This window comes from Temnothorax americanus, unplaced genomic scaffold, assembly GCF_048541705.1.
Source record: "Temnothorax americanus isolate GAGA-0224 unplaced genomic scaffold, ASM4854170v1 Scaffold41, whole genome shotgun sequence".
Taxonomy (NCBI): Eukaryota; Metazoa; Arthropoda; class Insecta; order Hymenoptera; family Formicidae; genus Temnothorax; species Temnothorax americanus.
In genome coordinates, this window is record NW_027509559.1 from 668,259 (window position 1) to 689,090 (window position 20,832).

The 20,832-nt window shown below is 28.7% G+C and overlaps 2 protein-coding genes across 6 annotated transcripts in view; one reads left to right on the forward strand and one right to left on the reverse strand.

The window, feature by feature from the left end:
• The window catches only part of Naa15-16 (N-alpha-acetyltransferase 15/16), a 40,922-nt gene extending 37,457 nt beyond the window's left edge, over positions 1-3,465 (reverse strand). Inside the window, exons 1-8 of the mRNA XM_077416096.1 lie at positions 3,295-3,465; positions 2,638-2,985; positions 2,348-2,482; positions 2,130-2,274; positions 1,797-2,054; positions 1,365-1,675; positions 592-873; positions 295-508 (exon numbers count right to left, since the gene is read on the reverse strand). Of these exons, the coding sequence (XP_077272222.1) occupies positions 295-508; positions 592-873; positions 1,365-1,675; positions 1,797-2,054; positions 2,130-2,274; positions 2,348-2,482; positions 2,638-2,985; positions 3,295-3,351 (1,750 nt within the window). The 5' untranslated portion in view covers positions 3,352-3,465. The remainder of the gene's footprint in view (positions 1-294; positions 509-591; positions 874-1,364; positions 1,676-1,796; positions 2,055-2,129; positions 2,275-2,347; positions 2,483-2,637; positions 2,986-3,294) is intronic.
• A 2,937-nt stretch (positions 3,466-6,402) lies between these two features.
• On the forward strand, positions 6,403-20,682 carry LOC143902870 (aminopeptidase N-like). 5 transcript variants are annotated; one of them, XM_077416058.1, is made up of 13 exons: positions 6,403-6,477; positions 9,135-9,693; positions 10,431-10,859; positions 12,813-12,999; positions 13,324-13,477; positions 13,764-13,845; positions 14,856-15,199; positions 15,822-16,096; positions 16,837-17,018; positions 17,145-17,465; positions 17,575-17,644; positions 17,912-17,956; positions 19,571-20,679. In XM_077416058.1, exons 2-13 carry the CDS (start codon positions 9,173-9,175, stop codon positions 19,733-19,735), a joined length of 2,775 nt encoding a protein of 924 aa, XP_077272184.1. In that variant the 5' UTR covers positions 6,403-6,477; positions 9,135-9,172; the 3' UTR covers positions 19,736-20,679. The 5 variants fall into 5 exon arrangements, with proteins under 5 accessions (XP_077272184.1, XP_077272182.1, XP_077272186.1 ...); XM_077416056.1 differs by having other exon boundaries at positions 6,413-6,461; XM_077416057.1 differs by lacking the exon at positions 6,403-6,477 and adding an exon at positions 7,995-8,225.
• The last annotated feature ends 150 nt before the right edge of the window (positions 20,683-20,832 follow it).

A 20,832-nucleotide genomic window follows, 5' to 3' on the forward strand; every position in this document is an offset into this window, starting at 1 on the left:
ATATTATATTTGGCATACAAATATGCCAACAAAGATCACATTATGTATTTAATTGTAATATAATAAATTTAATTAGAAGAATTTTATATATACACATTTCTATAAATAAATCTTAATGTTTGAACTAATATTTGAACAATCAGCAATTTGCAATATATATAGTTTCACAATCTGTATTAAAATTAAGGTTTTTAACACAGTGCATGACATTTAGTTTGATTCGTATTCAAAATTTTATAAAAATATACTATCCATGACTGTTCAAAGACTGTTCTGATAAATAATAGTACTCACCAGTGTCGATTTCTTGCGTTTGCGCTGGATCTGGCAAAGGATAATCGTGTAGCCGCAGATAGACCTCCATTGCACATTTCGCTGCTTTGAAGTAGAACGGATGAGCTCGAAGTACGTCTTCTAGCCTTAGAAGACCCACATAAGATCGCAACGTCATTTTTCGCATACAATATGTATGAAAGTCGAATTGGTCCTCTATGATTTCCGAAAAATGCTGCAAATAATCATGGTATTACGATAAGAGATTATATAACATATATCTTGAGTGCGCATAAAATATACTACTTTACTACCCACCCTATCAACCTCGTGGCATTTTTTCAACGCCTCTCCATATTTTTCAAGACGTTTGTACGCGTTGGCCGCTTCAGTTTGAATCCACATGCACTGCATTTCATTCAAGTTTTCCATAGCTAAGACCCCTTCCCTAGTGAATTTTCCGCACGTCTCCTCCGCTTCTTTAATAAGATTTGCACGAAGCATGTATTTGGCACATTTAGAGTTAATATATCGGTCAGCTGTGTCTAACCCCTGCGCCTCGTCCAGCCACTTATAAGCTTCTTGAACATTCCCAGCATGCTGTTAACATACAAATATCTTTTTAGGCCATATATCTCCCACACTATTCCTTATAATAAATTTTTATGTATTATAATTGTGAGATGCTAAATAGATCAGTGCTAGAACAATTGCCTATCAAGCAAAAAATCCAGATTTGATTCCCATATTTGTGACTTCTATCTCACATATATGACACTAGGAATTGACAAGAATTTTGAATAAAAAAGTATTATATACACTATAATAGAAATAAAGTATTCAAAATATAAATTAAAATTTAATTTCAAGGTTATTATTGAAAAGTAAATCGCATTAAAGAACAGAAACTTCCAAACAATAATAAATAAGTTTTAAAAATAAAATCAATCCTACAGAAATTGAACAAGAGGCTTACAATTCCTTTCTATAAAAATGGCAATTGTAATAAAACTAGAAAAATGTCGTGGTTCTTCAAGGTTTGCAATGTCACAGAGTAGCAACATTAATTATATAATTATGTAAACTCCTACCTTATAAATGCGACCTTTGGTAACAAAAAGTTCTATAAGCGTAGGAGTATGATCTATGGCAGCGTCAATTTCAATCAATGCCTTTTCCGTTTGACCGAGGTAGTCATAATGTTGCGCTAGATAATAATAGGTCCACAATAAACCGGATGCTGGTTCTCGCGGATTATCTTTCTCTTGATCGCTAAAATGGCCGTGAAGTTTTAATGCCTCCTTGTATTGCACAAGTAGAGATGATATGATTTCGACCTTTTCTTTATCGGTGTATAATGAACGAAGATTCACAAATAACGGGGGCACACCTTTATGAAGCCCTAGAATAAAACAAATTCAATTAAATTCATAAAATTATGAAAAAAAAGTCTCATTTGAATATATAAATGTGAAAAGCAAGTTTTTTCTTTTTTTTCTTTTTTTTTTAGAAAGAAACGTTACCTTTCCGTAAATATCGATCAACTAAAACTTTAAATTCATCTCCTGTAGCATGATTGAGTTGCAAACGACGCGGTGCTAACGCTCGAGGAAAAAGTTCTTCGTATCTTTGGAGCATATGCAATGTTTCGCTTGGTGAAGAATGTCTCTCAGCCTCTGCTAGCCTAGTATAATATGTTGTATTTTCAGGATTAATATCTAATAGCTCCTTGTAAACTTGTTCCGCTTCTGCATACTGTTTTAGTTGAAGTCTTAGTTTACCTAGATGATTTACACAAGAAATATTACCATTCCATTATTAAAAGTATTACTTCAAGAGGCATGTTGCACGCTTACCGTAAGTCTCTTTGACAGTAACCTTGTCACAAATTTGATCACTATACTTGTCTAAATGTTTTAACGCCTGTTCACATTCTCCCGATTCCTGGATGACCATATTTTGATACAGTAACAACTCGCTATGTTCATAATCATAACAAATCTGTGGATATACAAATTTTTATTATATATTTTGCGTTTCTGCATAATATATTGTGTGTGTGTGAGTAGCGTACCATTGGAGAATTTCGAAAAGTATCTAAAATTTTCAATGCCATCTCATAGTCTCTCAACAAATGATATGAAATAGCAAACCCTATCCAAGAAGCTCGTTGAGTAGGACGTAACATAAACAACTGATATCTGGTATCCTGTGAGAAAGTAATGGATATTTGTAAATGTATAATTAAAGTGTAATATTTTACATGGCGATACGTGTATATATATATAGAAGATGATACATATATAATATATACGATAAGATAGGAGCTTGAAATAAAAACGACTTACTTTCTAGAATATTTACCTTGTATCCTTCCAGATCCCGCATTTGGATCTGTAGCAAGGACAGATCCCTAAGAATTTGAATGTTGTCCTTGTCCCACTTGAGCGCGTTTCTGTAACACTTGATAGCCTCATCGTATTTCTTGTCGGAGCGCTGCAGAAGACCGTAGACGTGCCAGCAAACGTGGGACTGTAGGTCATTCCTGAGGCCACGACGCACATGATCGTAGGCTTCTTCCTTGCGGCCCAAGCAGTTGAGGGTGAGACCCTTCATCGCCAAGGTCTCCCCGTGCTCGCTGAACTTGGGATTTGACAGGATCTGTTTCGCGAACTTCAGCCCATTTTTGTATTGTTTGTGTTCGTAGCATCTCTGTAAAAGAACACCCAGCGCATACCGTGAAAATGCATAGTTGGGGGTTAGGTAGGAGGGGGGGAGCTCGGTGGGTTCTATATCCAGCGTTCACGCGAGACCGACGATGCGGATCGTCGCGGCGGGCCGCCGGGCGAGACGGCTTTTCGTTCGTGACGCCAATCAGGCGGCCGCGTCTCGCGGTCGTCAGTGACCTTTTCCCATTTTTCGCCTCGGAAGAGTGCTTTATCATTAGAGCACGGCGGAGTGCACCCTGCTCACCGGAAAGTGGGGCCCCAAAACAGAGTATTTTGATCGGCCGTTACTCACCAGGATCCGCTTGAACAGGGCATTTTCTTTGGGTGGCAACGGGTTGCTGGAGGGCATTTTTGTATAACTACAAAAATAGGGGGCCTTTTCCACCCGGTAAACTTAATTTTCACCACACAAAACCTCGTGGCCACAAACGAAGAAGTCGATCCACGATCACGTGATCATTCGCGACAATGCTGTTCCGCCGGAAGCGCTGCTGCCACGGTGCCGCACGGTTCAAGCGGCGCGGGCGGTTACGCTCCAATCGATCACCAATCGAGTTCGAGACGATCAAGCTTCAAAAGCCGGATATCTGCGTATCGATAAATATATACTTGTCAAAGATAATTTATATTTATTCCCCTTCGAGCTCTGCTTATTTCATTTAAATTTAACACAGTAATGGGATTTAGTAGTTTTACGAATCTACTAATCTACTAAATATCGAGGAAAAGATAATGTGTTTCACGCGTGAGTCACGCGTTAAGTCACGAAGCAATATAACAGAATAATTACGAAATATCGGAAGTTCTTCTTCCTTACCTGTTTTTATATTTTGAATGCACTGAGCACAGCGCAGGATACGGCCGATACGGGAACAAACCTGCAGCTATAAGTCCCTAGAAACCCTAGTGACACTCGCGCGCGCGTGCGCGCGCGCCCAATCATTTAAAGACACCTCGATCGACCGGATCGACTATTGGTCAGCGTAGGCGAGTGAAGAGAAAGAGCTTGAGAATGGACAAGTCCGCGTTTTAAAATGGAACTCGTTCGCTAGCGCCTCTTGTGCACAAAACGTGTTCATGCATTGAACTAGGTAACCATGTTTATGAATATTCTCAATAAACACGTGTCCACGAAGGTAAATTTCAAGATTAAATCTACTTAAATTGTTTACATATTTGTTTACATTATATTTACACAAATCTTCTTCATATAGACAATACAACTAAAATGTACATTATTATAAATTAAATAATTGACTAATTAACTAATTAATTATAATTAATTATTTTATTTTTAATTGTATTTTTTGTAAACAGTTTTACAAAAATATAAAGTAACTTTAGATTAATAATAGAAAATATATACAGTCACATTATTTAAATGATCAATGTATTTTATTATCATGAAATTATGATGATTCTGGCAATATACAAATATCTAAATTAGAATAACGTTTAAAAAACAATCAATATTTTAAGAAATAATTATTGTACACGTCAAACTTTATATTCAATTTTTGAATAAGCCATATACTTAACAAAATATAATTATATTATTTTCGAAAAAATTCTTTCTAAATGAAAGTTTTTCAAGATTTTTTTTCACAAACCTTTCTTCTTCATTCTTAATCGAAATGAACAAATTAAGCACCAATGAAATAAACAAATGATATAAATAATAATATACAAATAATACATTATACAGTTGTTCTCTGGTTGGCACCCGGTGCTTTTCCTATAGGCTTCCTACTTCCTACTCTCAGATTGTCAGATCTCCTAACGAATATAAAATTTAGTCCTTTAATTTTTTTTTTAATATAAAACGATCTATTCTTTTTTTTCTTTATATAGGTATTAAAGATTATTTCAGTATTTTAAAATTACCAATATCATTAATTAATTATTAATTATTAATTGAAAGGAGACTTAAAGTATCAAGAGTTTTTCTTTTACTGTAATAGTTCTTCCACAATCAAGTTCTAAAGTCAAATTGTTACTTTTGACCCCGTTCTACCCTACTTATTATTTATAGAATAATAAATCTAAAATTTGTTATACTTTATTTTTAATTTACGCGAGCAATTACGACTAATTAATAATTAATTAATTATTAATTATTAATTGCGATGGCGATGGCGATGGATTATTAATTATTAATTATTATCATTAATTGAAGGGGGACTTACATACTATAGTGGTGTAAGTCAAATTTTTTATAATATTGATTTGCACTACTATGGTTTTTACCTCTCTAATTATTATAAGTAATTCGGATATCTCTATCATTTATCTATGATAAATTGTTCTAAATTAAAATGCGCGAACTGAGACACTATATTTGACAAATTTCTAGCCTTTATTGACTTAATAATTTTATTTAAAAAAAGCATTACCCATGCCTGTTTATTAAACATTTTTACGCTTACGCATGAATATAATTATTAATATGTGCAAATACTTGAAACATTTTGAGACAAGTCTTAATGAGTACTCCGATATCAATAGAATATACACTGTATAATTTTTAATATGCCGAAGCTATAATATGTTACAGAAGAATAATTAATAAATATTGTTTTTATTTAACTACATTTTTCAAAATTCCGCTGTTATCAAATTCGACAGATATCGAATAATTGATACTAAAGAATTATTAATACATAAATGCATGTATGATAAATAGATAAATTAATAGAAGAACATAATTCTTTGCGTGAATCTCTCGATCTTTTGCAACAAATAACAGAGATGGCGAATATTATCAATTATCGCGAAAATATTCGGAATTGTACAATATTTGCTTTGCATTATGCAAAAATAATAAAAATAGTACCTAATTGACTCGCTACCAAATTTTACTGCTATCGATAGTTCGAAGATCCAAGATATCATTATTCCATTAAATTCTATGTGCGAAATCTTTTAAATATATATGTATATATTTACAATTATAAATTAACAAATATTTAATAACTTTTAATAACTTTAAGAATAATTTTAGCATTGCATACATATACGATACATACAATTACACTATTCTCTGTCGCGGATTCTGTTGCAAGTTTTAAATTGTATAAAGCGACATATATTTGATAAGATAAAGCGATAAACTCAAATTTCTTTAAAATTAACTTATTAAGAATGTTCAATAATAGTGATATAACCGTAGAAAGAACAATTCTTTACACAAAAAATAAAATTATTAAATATTATAATTAATTACACACTTTTTTTAAGAATCACAATTTTATATAACGTGAAAATAAAATACAATTTTATATTTAATGTCCTATCAATATTCGAAAAATACGGCACCTATTAACGGTTTCAGAGAATTCTTTTACACGACGTTACATACTTATTATGATATGTATCACGTTGTCGTCAATGTTATCGTCAGTTCTCAGCGACCTGTCGAAACGGAGAGATCGCGCGATTCTATGCTTCCCAGCACTGACGGTTCGTAATTGTTACGGTTCGTAAACGTTAATTGTTGTTAATTGTTACAAAAAGCTGTAGACATTTATTAACGCACAATTTCAATATATAGAATAACTTACCAAAGTAGAATTCTTATTGCTAGACATATATATCACTTTGAAATAGACAAATGTACGAAATGTGAATATATCTTTATTTTATCTTATATAAGAATAATTTTATATAAATACGCTCAAAATTATCAATTTCATTCTATACAGAGGAAAATTATTACTTTTATTTATTAGCTAGATTAAATACCATTTATGTAATTATGTATGCTCTCTCGCAGATGCATATGTTTGAGTTTTTGCAAGCGAATATGCGCTTCTTTTATCATTATCCATATATTTAACTACTTGGGATTAATGATATAACCATATCGGGTTTTTGGACTCTTCGGGATGTATTATTCCTGTGAGACATTTTGCTTCTCTTTTATTATTTCTGGAACAAACATTCCTAGATGTATAATATACACTATATACATTAGTATATGTCAAAATTAATATTTTTCAACACGTTAAACAAACTTGATGAAGGAAATATTCCCTTTATTAAACATTACATTCTAAAACAGAATCTTCAAAATTTTGAAAAAAATTGTGCAATTCTCTGAAAATTACATAAATTGTATCACAATAAAACTCAAAATTTAGAAATTAATATGATTATATAACATATTATGAGCCAAGATCTGTGGTAAAAAGTATTATTAATTCTTTTTCTGAATAGATTATAAATTATTTTAATAAAATAATTGTTTTTCCTCCTTTTTTATAAGTAATTCCCCAACAATACGCATGTCTAAAAAAATGTCCGTTTGGACCTTCAAAGCAACTCTTTGATATGCGTGTTGTCTGAGAATATTATTTACTTCACATTTTGTTTATATTTCTTTCTCCTCTAACATAGGTTTTCGCAAACACTATTAAACTTATTTGGATTGGCCATGAGATTATTACGACTGCTATTAACTAGCATCTTTATAAGAGTAGAATATTATTACGCTTATTCTGATAAAAATGGAAAATATGAGTCCCCTACTGAATCTTCCATCGAGTCTTTCACTGAAAATAATTTACATTTACCGGATATAATACCGAAGCATTTTACTCTTACATCATATAAAATCAGAATTCCAAAAAAGTTTGTAATTAATTTTAATAGTTAATATATTATTTCTTTCTTTCTGTGTAAAGAATTGTTGTTTCTACGCTATCATGATTATTGATCATTCTCGATAAGTCAATTTCAAGGAAATCTAAATTCATAGCTTTGTTTTATCAAATATATACCGCTTTATATACAATTTAGAATTTGTAAAAGATGTTACAAATTCTAAATTCTAAATTTGGTAAAATAAACCAATAAACTCAGATTTCTTTGAAATTTACTTATTTAAGAATGTTCAATAGTCATAATAGCGTAGAAAGAACAAGCTTTTACATAGTATATATAAGAAATAAATAATATTAAATATTATAAATAATTACAAACTTTTTTTAAGAATTGTGATTTTATATGATGTAAGAATAAAATGCAAGTTTATTTGATGTCCTATTGAAATTCAACGGGAAAATAAGAAATCTATTAACGGTCTTAGAGAATCTGTTTACACGACATTACATACTTGTTATGATATGTATCACGTCGTCGTCAATATTATCGTCAGTTCTGAGTGATCCGTCGAAACGGAAAGATCGCGCAATTCTACGCTTCTGGCACTGACGGTTCGTAATTGTAAGCGTTAACTGCTGTTAATTGTTAGAATAAGCTGTAGACATCTATTAGCACAAAATTTTATTATATAGAATAACTTACCAAAGTAGAACAATTATATATAGCACTTTTAAATATACAAATAAAAGAAATATCAATATATCTCCATTTTATCTTATAAGGAAAATTTTACATAAATACGATCAAAATTATCAATTTTACTCTATACAGTAAAAAATTATTTTTTTTTTGGCTAGATTAAATACTATTTATATGCTTGCGCAGATGGATATGTTTGTGCTTTTGCGAGCGAGTATGTGTTTTTTTTTATCGTTACCTATACTTAGTTACTTGGGGTCGGTGATGTAATTGTGTCGGTTTTTTGGATTCTTTCGGGTGCATTATTTCCGTGAGACATTTTGAAAAAGATTCTCAGTTTTATTATTTCTAGTACGAATACTTCTACATATGTATATACACAATATACATCAATATACATCAAAATTAGTATTTTGCAGCACGTTAGACAAGCTTAATGAAAAAAATATTTCCTTTATTAAACATTAAATTCTAAAACACAAAATCTTCAAGATTTTGAAAAAAAGTTGTGCGATTCTCTGAAAATTACATAATTGTATCGCAATATATAGCTCTAACGTTGGAAAAATAAGCAAAATATTAATAATATATTATGAGCCAAGACCTGTGATAAAAGTTATTAATTTTTTTCTGAATATTAGGTTATACATTATTTTAATAAAATAATAGCTGTAATTGTTTTTCTTCTTCTTTATAATTAATTTCCAGACAATACGTATGTCTAAAAGACGTTGGGGCGTTTAGGGTATTTTTCAGATTCAAGTGTTGTCTGGAAATATTATTTACATTACATTTTGTTTGTATTTCTTTTTCTTCTAACGAACATTATAGGTTTTCACAAACGCTACTATACATTATTTGGATTGGCCATGAGATTATTACAACTGCTATTAACTAGCATCTTTATATTTATAAGAGTAGAACATTATTACGCTTATCCTGATAAAAATGGGAACAATGAGTCTCCTACTAAATCTTCCATCGAGTCTTCCACTGAAGATAATTTATATTTACCGGATATAGTACCGAAGCGTTATAAAATACAACTAGAACTTGCAGCCGAAGAAGATATGTTCTACGGTATATCTGAACTAAAAATCAAGATTCAAAATACAACACGTTTCATATATTTGCACTCTAAAAATTTAAATGTCACTAACACATTTTTTGACTCATTATATTTGGCTAAACGTAACATCACTCACGGCAACATCAAGAATTTTGTGCAAAGGTACAAATACATGAAGAAAATGGAAATTATCGTTCTTTATTTCAATTATGAACTATCACCTGGAATATATATTCTAAACATGAAATTTACGAGTATCGTAGATAACAATATCGGTGGTTTTTTCAAGACTTCGTATATGAACAATGAAGAAAATCTAAAGTAAGTAAATTTAAAAAGCATAAAAATACATTTTGTTACAAGAATTATTAATTAATATTTAAAAGATATGTACCAACAAGCGTTTTAGCTAAGAGTTCGAGATTTAGTCTATATGTTATATATAATTTAATAACAATCTTCATACAAAATGTGACAGATTAACCCAGAAATATATTACAGGGTTATAAAAGACATTCTAAGCATTGTTTAAACATAGACAGTACAGCATTAAAGCGGTCTGCTTTCTTAACTACCAAATTTATGTGGTTTCACTTTTTAAATTTCTCTAACCGAAATTGTGTCTGTTTTACGTATACATCGTACATTACGGAATTATCATTCTATACTAAAAAGAGCGGATATAAAATTACACAATAATAAAAAGCACTAATAAAAAATACGCATAATGAAATATTATTAATATTAATTATAACCCAATAATTGCGTTTCTCATTTTTTTAACACTTATGTTATCTTTTAACGGGAGATACCAGAGACAAAAGTAGCACGGAACAAACGTGATAGATGCGACAAACACACATATATAAACATATGCGCGACTAAAATTGTTAATCGCCAATCAATTTTAAGATAAAGGGACGTTGCAAGAATGAGAACGATTAACAAACTCAGTCACAAGCGTCCCATTATGTTTTTCCCGTGTTATTTTTCCTTGGCCTCTCTTACTAACCCTCTAATAGAAATTTTATCGTTATCTGAAATATTGATAAAATTAGGTGGTTAATCGCAACTCGTACTTGGACGATGGGTGCACGAAGAATGTTTCCATGTTGGGATGAGCCAAAATTCCAGGCTAAATTTACGATAACTATAAAGCACCATGCAAAATACACGGCTTTATCCAATATGCCATCCACATTAAAGATTATAAATGACATGGCACTTACATCTTTCAACACTACTCCAGCAATACCCACTCATCTCATAGCTATTGTACTATGTGAATTGCCCTGCAATAATTGGCGAGACAGGCAGCAATCGATAAGTGATCGAAATTTTGCAAGACGCGTTGTTACAACTTTTACGTCTTATTTCGAGACTAACGATAAGTGGAAAGGATTGCAGAACTTTTCAAATGTGCAATATGTCGGTATTCCAGGTTTACTAGATGTCGGTATGGCAAAGTGGGCGCTCGTATTATACAGGTAATATATATCTTAGAGATAATATACATCTTATTGGTAATATATATTATTAAACACAAATATTTTAAAATGACAATTGGACATGGATCTGTGAAAAGATAAGATTGTTTTTTTTTCTTATTAAATAGCTTATACATTTTAATAGTTAAATACATTTAATGGTTGGAGAATCTGTACATCCCCAGGTAGCAGAGTGACGTCAAATTACGTCATAATAACGTCTTAATGACGTCTATGACGTCTAAGACGTCATTAAGACGTCTTTAGACGTTATTCTGCTACCTGGGTCTTTACAAAGCTAGATAGACTTTGGTAGAAATTTGTGAGTATCATAATAGTACATGATACATCATACTTTATATTTATATATACATATTTAAACTATGTGACATTTTAATAATAATAAATTTAAATATTACTTTATTAAAATGCATTCTATCGTAAAGATAATTTTTTACGTTCTATACTAGCAGAGCATAGTCATGATCATCATAAATCATAACTTAAGTGAACTTAATTGTATATTATTTGAAGAGAAATACAATATAATTTTTTTTTAATTCACGATTCTGCAGAGAAAAATATCAATTATAAAACCAGAAAAGCTTTGTCAAATCATTTGAGAAGCAGTGCTGAATGTTCTTTATTTTTTTTCAAATAAAAATTAGATTTATTTTAATAAATATTTTTATATTTTATTTCTGATATAAACATGTAAAAAAATAATGAATATATCGTATTTATATTTTGATAAATTTTATCTTATGTTACTTTTGAAGAATTTTATTCTATTACTTTTAATATATTCACATCCGACAAAAATTCGACTACTCGCGTATATGTAATTTTCTTTTAATTCTTTGAATGTGATGACCGGATTAATGTTGATCTGTACTCTTAACCGAAGGTAGACAAGCTGCTTAGAAATACAGATACATTCATTAGATTGATTTTTGCTGCAATATAATACAATATGATTATTATATATTTCAAGCTAAATAAATGTGTTAGAACTTTATTTAGACATATGAATAACTTTGAATATTCAACGGACATCATTATTGCATAACAATGGCAAGTTGACGGATTAAATACAGAAAATCATACTGTTTTAGAAATTGTGTGTTCATTCTATTAATATCAATATATAAACTATTCTAAATCATGAAAATTTTAATTTTTTTGCCGGTCTATCAAGTGTGTAAATCTTTTGTAAAGATGTTGCAAAATAGCTTGTATTTATTAAAAATTATTATATTATATACATATTATAGTTCTAAAATACCTACAATAGTTAAATATTTCAAAAATTGATTTTGCAAAATATCTGTTATAAATTTTATTAGTTAAATGTCAATAGAAATAGAATAGAATCTGTTATCAGAATTATCGGCAGAACGATTGCAAAAATAAAGTTGAGAATCTGCCATTTGGTGATCATTTAAATGTGTACAAAATAGACAGATTCCGTTTGATTCTGTTAGTAAACTGTTAGAATATTAAAATATTGTCAATATTTTGGTTTTATTGGGTAGCTACATCGTATCTTGCCTTGTCAGTTGTTAAACATATAATTTCTGCGTTAAAATATAGGTATTCATGCATTATTTCTAAAGCAAAGTCAGATATGGCGTGACAAATACGAGATATTTTCAGATGTATCTAACATCGCTTGCAGACATTTCGCTAAAAATAACGATAAACTCGACAATCAGACTATCAAAAATTAAAAACTATTATAATAAAAGTCATACATAAAAATATGCTCATTACGTCTTTGATGTAATCACAACTATCGATCACAATATATTTTTTTCATACGTATATAAGTCAAAAGTTGACCTACCTGATAATAAAGCATTCTGATATGTACTGATTAATAGCAGAATTAATAACATGGCGTGTTGATAACGTTGATTCAACATAACCGCGTTAATTGTAAATAATTTTTAGAGAAGAAGATATTATCTGTAATGAAGAATTAGATCCCGCTGCACAACAAATAAAAGTAGCATCATTAATAGGACGTAAAATATCACGTCAGTGGTTCAGTACTGTAGTCAGCCCATCAAGTTGGTCTTATATGTGGCTGAACGAAGGTATTGCTACATTTCTCTATGTAACGGATGTTGTTAAGGAGGTAAATTTCTTATATATCCCTTAAGTATGTTATTTTATTATAAAATAAATTTTTTTACGCATTAAAGTGATACTAGGAAAGTCTTCAGCAATTTTTCTAAATAATTTCAGTCAAGTGCTGTTTAAAAACATCTTGAACACTTTTAGTAAAGATGTCTGTGTAGGTTATGAATACATTACGCATTTTTTAATTTAAAATTAAAAATAGTAAATAGCAAATTTATTTCTAAGAATAATACATAATTAATGCTATTTTAGGTTACAAATAAAAATATCTCTTTATTAAAAGTTCATCAATTATTTTATTCTTTTGTTTTGTTTCTAGACTTCTGGTTCTAGCTGGTCGGATTTATTTGCAATCCAAACTATGCAAGAATCTCTCCATTTGGACGTCCTATCCATTATGAATCCTCTTATATCAAAAACTGATCAATTTTCTGACATTAATTCAATTTTATCTCTTTCCTATTACGTAAAAGGTAAGTATTAAAATTAATAAAAATTAGTCAGTCAGTAAAAATTTTTTAACAAATATTTCATAAAAAAAAACATTTCTGTATTTTATTTATACAATAATTTGCTGCAAAATAAAAAAATTACCCATAAAAATTAACAGCTTAAATTAATGATTTTTTGCAAAATTTATTAGCATTTTCAAAAGACATTCTATATATATATATATATATATATATAATAACTACTATTTAATATATATATATACGACTATAAATGTTCAATAACATTTTATGACATAAATTGCCGCAGCACCTTCTATAATGCGCATGTTGCATAGTATACTGGGCGACAAAGTATTTCGGAAAGGTATTAATATATATTTCAAAAGACAGTAAGTACATTTTTTGTTTTATTATTTTTTCTTTATCTCTCTCATACTTGGATTTTTTCAAATATTTACTTCTTTACTTTTATTTCTTGGTTCTGGGCTTCCACAGAAATTTTTCTAGGAATTAAGATCAACAATACATATTAACATTATGATCACTATCATCACTAATATTTCAACACTTAGATATATTTTTCCTCTATTTATAAATGTACAATATATGTATATTTAAGATTAATGTTTCTCAACTGATGTCTTTTGCGTTCCTTTGCATGGATGTATAATTACCTTATTTTAATTTGTATTTTCCAGAAAAGCCAGAAATGGGTAACTGTTCTCTCCTCTGTCCGCTCCTACAGGTGACGGTCATGCTGTTAGGAAAAATTTTTTGTCTATAATTTTCCTAAATTAATATTTTTTTTTGCCCTAACTTTTTTATTATTTTCTGTTCCATAAATCCATAACTTCTATTTAATTTTTATGTTATCTTCCAATTATTTCTACAGTTGATGTTCCTATTCTATTTTATTTATTAACATTTATTATAAAAACCATCTTTTTACTTGTTCTTTTTTTTATATTATTTGCTTTGATATTTTATATCTTTTTAAATTTCTCCTTAACATTTTTAGAGTCTATCATTTATCTCATCGATACCTTTATGGTTATTTATCTTATCAGTTTTTTCATTGTTTATTTTCTTTTATTCAACTTACAGACTTATTTAATAACTATTTTAACAGCTATATACTTTTTAATAATTAAAATTACTGATCTTTCTCTCCTTATGGTTATTTTTATTGCTCTTGTAGGAGTTTACAAAATAGATTTACAAGTCACTTGTATAAGAAAATTGACATATTACGGATGTAAACAATGTGTATAAATTAGGCAGCTTACACATTTATACATAAGCGCGCGCATGGGTATAAACTGTATACTTTATGTTTTTATTTGTACAAACACACATACACACTTTATCATCAGAATAAAATTTTATAAACTTTTGTTAGATCGGCTTCTCTGAATGATTTCTGGACTGACATGCAAACTGCTTATGATGAAGAATTGCCTGAAATATTGCCGATGATAACAATTAATATAAAAAAAGTAATGGATCTTTGGATAGAGCAAAAAAGTTTTCCTGTGTTATCTGTAGTGGTAGAAGAGTCATATTATGCAATCACGAATGATGGGGTTTGGATGGTACCGTTGACGCATACAACGCAAAAATCCCTTGATTTTAATAATATTTCAACCATTGAGTGGCTTAATTCTGGAAAAAATTATCATATGCTCATTAGTTCAAAATTAAGTTTAAAGGATATTTGGATAATATTCAATATACAACAAACAGGTAAATATTGATCAGTTATTTTTTATTAAAATGGACATGCACGTATATAAATTAAATTATCTTGTCGGTACAAGTAATTTGTAATAAATATTCAAATGTGTTTTAACTAAACTATTCCGGTTACAATAGACCAACGCAATCTTTCAAAAAAATAGACACATACGAATAAGAGAAACAATTTTAGATATAATCTTCATGTATAGTGATTAATAATATTATTCTCGACCCGAAGCCTGGGTCGAAACGTCGTGTAAAGTTATGTAATATTTTTTTTGCCAATTAGTAGTCGATCAAATATATGCACCTTTTGTTACTTATCATTGGCGGAACAAACACGTACTTCTTTATAATAATATTATTCCGTTGCCACGTAAATTTTCAAGTTAGACAATGTAACATTCAAACTAATATTATTCCATCATTTTGGATACAATAATATAATATTACAGCTATAATTTAATACAGTAATCTATAATTTGTATTTCTTTTAAGATATTTGCAAATTTGAATAAAACGTATATTTAATGTATTAGAAAATTCCAAGAGTATTTAAACACCTCTCTTATTGAATTCCATATCAAAATAATTTAATAACACATAGCATTTCTTTATTATATGATAGGATATTATCGTGTCAATTATAATAAGAAGAATTGGCTAAAAATTGCACGCTACTTGAACTCTGAGAACTACATAAAAATTCATGTTCTCAATCGAGCTCAAATCATAGACGACGCGTTTCATCTTATGATAGCGAACCAGCTCAATTCTGACATATTCTGGGATCTCTCTAAATATCTGTCGCAAGAAACAGATTACAGAGCATGGTATCCTATGATTAAAGCTATAGAAGACATATCATATCTCTTCCCATTTCCCGAACATCAACCGCTTAAGGTAAAATTATGTTTTGTTAACAAGAAACTATACATGATTATTGCATTACAATAACAATAATAACTCTTAGGTAATTTTTTATAAAAGTATATGTTTAATTAAAAAGGATTCAGTTATGCTCTTCCGCAATTTGGCTCAAATGCAAAAAAATTAAAGATAAAAGTTTCTTACATTTTTTTATGTTTTAAATAATATCTTTATTTTACTATTTATAAGCACATAAATTAATGTATAATTTGATGTAATATTGTATTTATTTTTAAAGTCATAAAGTTTGTAATTTTAATTATGCGTTAATTTCTTTCAATGCTAATCCATTCTTTAAAATTTTATAACTATTTTACAAAAATATAAAAAGAAAATAATAATAAACAAATAAAGAGATTACGTTGCGTTATAGAATTTTTACAAACTAATTGATTTGTTTTTTAATTAAGATATATTTTATCTCATGAAAGCTTCGCACTTAAAATTTATAAAATCTACTTACAATTAGTAAACAGCAATTTAATCATAATAAAAATTATGTAAAAATATATTTACTGAACTTACCATTACAAGTTTATATTGCCACAATAAAATATGTATAATAATCCAAAGCAGAATCAAGTATTTTGAGATTACATTGTATTCAATTCTTTTAAATAAAAAAAGTTTGAAGAAAATGTTAATAATTTCATATGCAATAACTTGTTAAGATGTTAATCGATAGAAATATTAATTCATTTTCCAATATTTAGGTAATCTTACTGTATCGATTGAGCCCACTTATTAGAAGAATAGGGTATGAGGAGAATTCTGAGGACCAAGACCTTACTAAATGTTTAAGGCAAGAAGCCGTAAAATGGGAATGCGTTCTAGGTGACCTTGAGTGCAAGTCAAAAGCTGTCACTAAATTGAAATGGCATCTAGAAAATCCTAAGTAATTTTTTACATATATAACGTTCTTTATATAACTATATTTTTTAATTGTTTCAACGCTTATATATAAACTGTTTTATTCAGATATATACAAAAATAATCAAACTTATATGATCAATCTTTTTAGAAATAATACACTTTTACCATGGTGGAGAAAATGGACATATTGTAATGGTTTGGCAGTTGCGGATGATGTTACTCTTTGGCACTATATGAAGACATTTATAAACGAAAAAGATACTAAAATGTTTAAATTTTTGGCCTGCTCTAAGAAACCTATTTTTATCCTTCGCACGTTTATAGCTCTAATGAAATCAAAGCCTTATAATGGATATTCTTTAATCAATAAAAACTATATTGTTCTCTTTCATGATATTGTCATGAGACATGCAAGGAATGATACTGTACTTGATAATATATTAAACAATTGGGATAAAATAAAACCAAAGTAATAAAACAGTTTTCTTTATAAAAACATTAACATACATGTATTCTGTTCATAATTATGAAAGTTTCTCATACATGCTAACTATATATTATCTATTTTGTCTTTATAGAGAAATTAGTACAACCACAGCACTAGTTGATATTATTAACCATGTGTATCGTTGGAAACAACTCGACAAGGTAAATTTTATAGAGTCAAGTATAATATTTTTTTTGTAATTTTTCTATATTTTTAAACTTTTATGTTTGTAATTTATTTTATGTATTATAAATATTTTAACACAATATATCACATATAGAGTATAAAGAATTATATAGATTAGTATAGAGAAAATAATTATAAGAAGTAAACCATATTATATTAAATTTATTTTATTATATAAATTTTTTTAATATAACACTAAGAGGTAACTTATTGATGATAAATGTCAACATAATCTGTTCCAGATAATGACGTTTGTAAATAATACCTTGAAGAAAATACCATCAACCGTTAGTGTTAATCATGAGTATTTTGAATCAAAATTAGTTGAAAAAAATATATGGTTTGTATTGGGTTGTAACAAAATGGTGTAACATTGTTTAATAAATATTTATATACAAATGTAATAATTGACTTAGAATTTCATTAAAAAACGCTACAAACTTTGGTTACAATTTTTGTTACAATTTAATACATAAATCTAAAACTGTTACCTCATTATTAGCTCATTTACAGGAAAATATATTTAAGCATCAACATTTTGTTATATACGATACACATATAGCATTTACACATACAGGGTGTTCTCGAGTTAAATGGCCAAACTTGAAATATGAATTTAGAATTTTAAAAACAAAAATTTTTTTCTACAGGTATACTCTCAAACGCTTTGTTCAAGGAATACTGAGTTCTGAATTTACAGAATGAGGAATCAATAATTTCGAAATAATATATATTTATCCTCTTTACTGCTAAACAGTCATCACAATTAAAACAATTATCTTCTTTACTGTTTAACATTAATCAAAATTTAAAGATTAAATATTTTGTTCAAAATGTGTGTGTGTGTGTGTGTGTGTGTGTGACAATCTCCTCGAAGACAATAAGTGTTGCATCTATCGGTAAGAGAACAAATGACTGGCTGACATTGTGCGTTTGTTATTTCTTCGCGTGTTTTTGCTTGAGAACACTTCTGCAAGAATATCTAATGGTGTTAAGTCAGGTGAACGCGGAGGATAAGCCACAGATCCAGCACGACCGATTCATCTTCCGTGAAACTTAAACTACTGTCGAGAATCTCTGCAATAGTGAACAAAACAGCCATTCAGTTGAAAAAAAAACCAGGAGTTTACTTTCATATTTAAAAGTATGTTTTCTAAAAGGTCATAGAATTAATATCTTGAAAATAATTTAATACCAGTAGACTTTTTTAAATATGGTGTTCTCAAGCAAAAAAAAAACGAAATGTTAATAATCTTCAATCATTAAAACAGTGGATCTACTGTTTTAATAATTGAAGGTTATTGATAATGCAATAATGCGAAGAAATAACGGACGCTCTGTGTCAGTCACCCAAAAAACACATCGCAATCAAAATGGCATTTTAACTTCATATTGACCAAATTTACGTCATTTTTTTGGTCAATGTGATGCCAAAATGATGTTTTGACTGCAATGTGTTCCTTTGGCACCCACTCGTTCTCTCATCGATAAGTCCAACGCTTGTCTCCGGAATGGAAGCCATCATTCTGAAAAAAATATTTTATACTTAAATTTTGATTAATGTCTAGCAGTAAAAGAAATAATTGTTTTAATTTTGATAACTGTTTAACAGTATATAGGGTACCTAAACGTATATTATTTCGAAATTATTGATTCCTAATTTTTTAACTTCAAAAGTCAATATCCTTTGAATGGAAACGTTTGTAAGCATACTTCCAGAGGAAAGTTTTTGTTTCTAAAATTCTAAATTTATATTTCAACTTTTATTTTTTAATCTGAGAACCTCCTGTATATAAAATTTAGTGTAATATTTTCTTACGTTAGATACTGATTTTCCATTTTAGAATTAACTGCTATACAAGATTTATGCATTTGTAATAAATATTGAAATAATTTTTTAGTTACACGCATTGATTAAAAACAGCCTTGGAGGCAGAACACAGAATTGTACCGAGTATGCAGAACTGATTAGAGACAACTTTATTAAATTTCAAATTTGCAACATGCAAACCAAGATAAATATACGTAAGTCTCAACTCGAGAGACAAGTAAATAAATACTTATAATACTTTGTATATAGTTTCTCGTTATTAATTTGGACAATCGCAAATAATAATAGACTGTGATGCACACAACTATATACTACACATAGCTACAATTAAGATTATAAACTAAACCAATAACATTATTTGTTTTATTTTTATTTTTGACTTTTTATGATATTTTTGAATAATATTACTTATTACTGTAATTTAATTGTTATTACATGTCACATATGCTGTAAACGTGTTTTATAGTTAGTTCTAATTAATTTGAATATATTGAACAGCTATAAGGTATTCTAATATACTTTATAGTCAATTTTGGGAACGTATTCTACAAATTTTATTTATAAAATTTTATTTATAAAATTCTAAGAATTTTATTTATAAAAAGAAATATATTTGTGGATCAAACACAACGTGTGCGTTTGCACCGCATTATAGACTTTTCAGGATAAAAATTGATAATAAATTTTTAAGAATCTGATTTTATTAAAACCATTACTGCAAATTTTGAACAAACTGCGATATTAAATCAAGGGTTTATGGTTTCCTTGCGCAGTAATATATGTCTTACACAGTATCTTTTTTTTTATCATAAACTATCAAATACGTTCAAAATTTTGGCTGGTTTGTACATAGCTGATTACTTTTTTTATCCTTAAAGTCATTAGAATAGATCCTGAAGTAGACAAAGCTTTAAAAAATAAACTGTTTTGTATTGTTCAATATTGTTCAAAATAATTTGTATTTATATTCAGCATATATATATATATACAACTTTTATTAATAATGAATATTATTTTATCTCAGATATTTAGCATTAAATTTAAAATATTATAAGCATATATTATAATATTTTGTTATTAATATTTTCAATAACCTTTAAATGTGCAGATCTAATGTATTTGACTTTGTTTATATTAAACAAGTATGTAATTATACTTAAAAAAATATGCAATTGTATGTCGCAAATCGCATACTTTCTTTAAATGTAATTATATATATATGTTATATACCAATTGTATTTTATTATCTTGTGCATAAAAGTAATAAAGCAATTAAAAGTAAACATTTTATCAGGTATATTTGACTGGTTTGGATATTCTCTCTTTCTTTTC

What these genes read in the sequence shown, in the direction of transcription:
- LOC143902870 (XM_077416056.1), top strand. An exon ending in TGGGCGCTCGTATTATACAG is followed by an intron (nt 10,860 to 12,812) that starts GTAATATATATC and finishes AATAATTTTTAG; the next exon opens with AGAAGAAGATATTATCTGTA. An exon ending in TAACGGATGTTGTTAAGGAG is followed by an intron (nt 13,000 to 13,323) that starts GTAAATTTCTTA and finishes TTTTGTTTCTAG; the next exon opens with ACTTCTGGTTCTAGCTGGTC.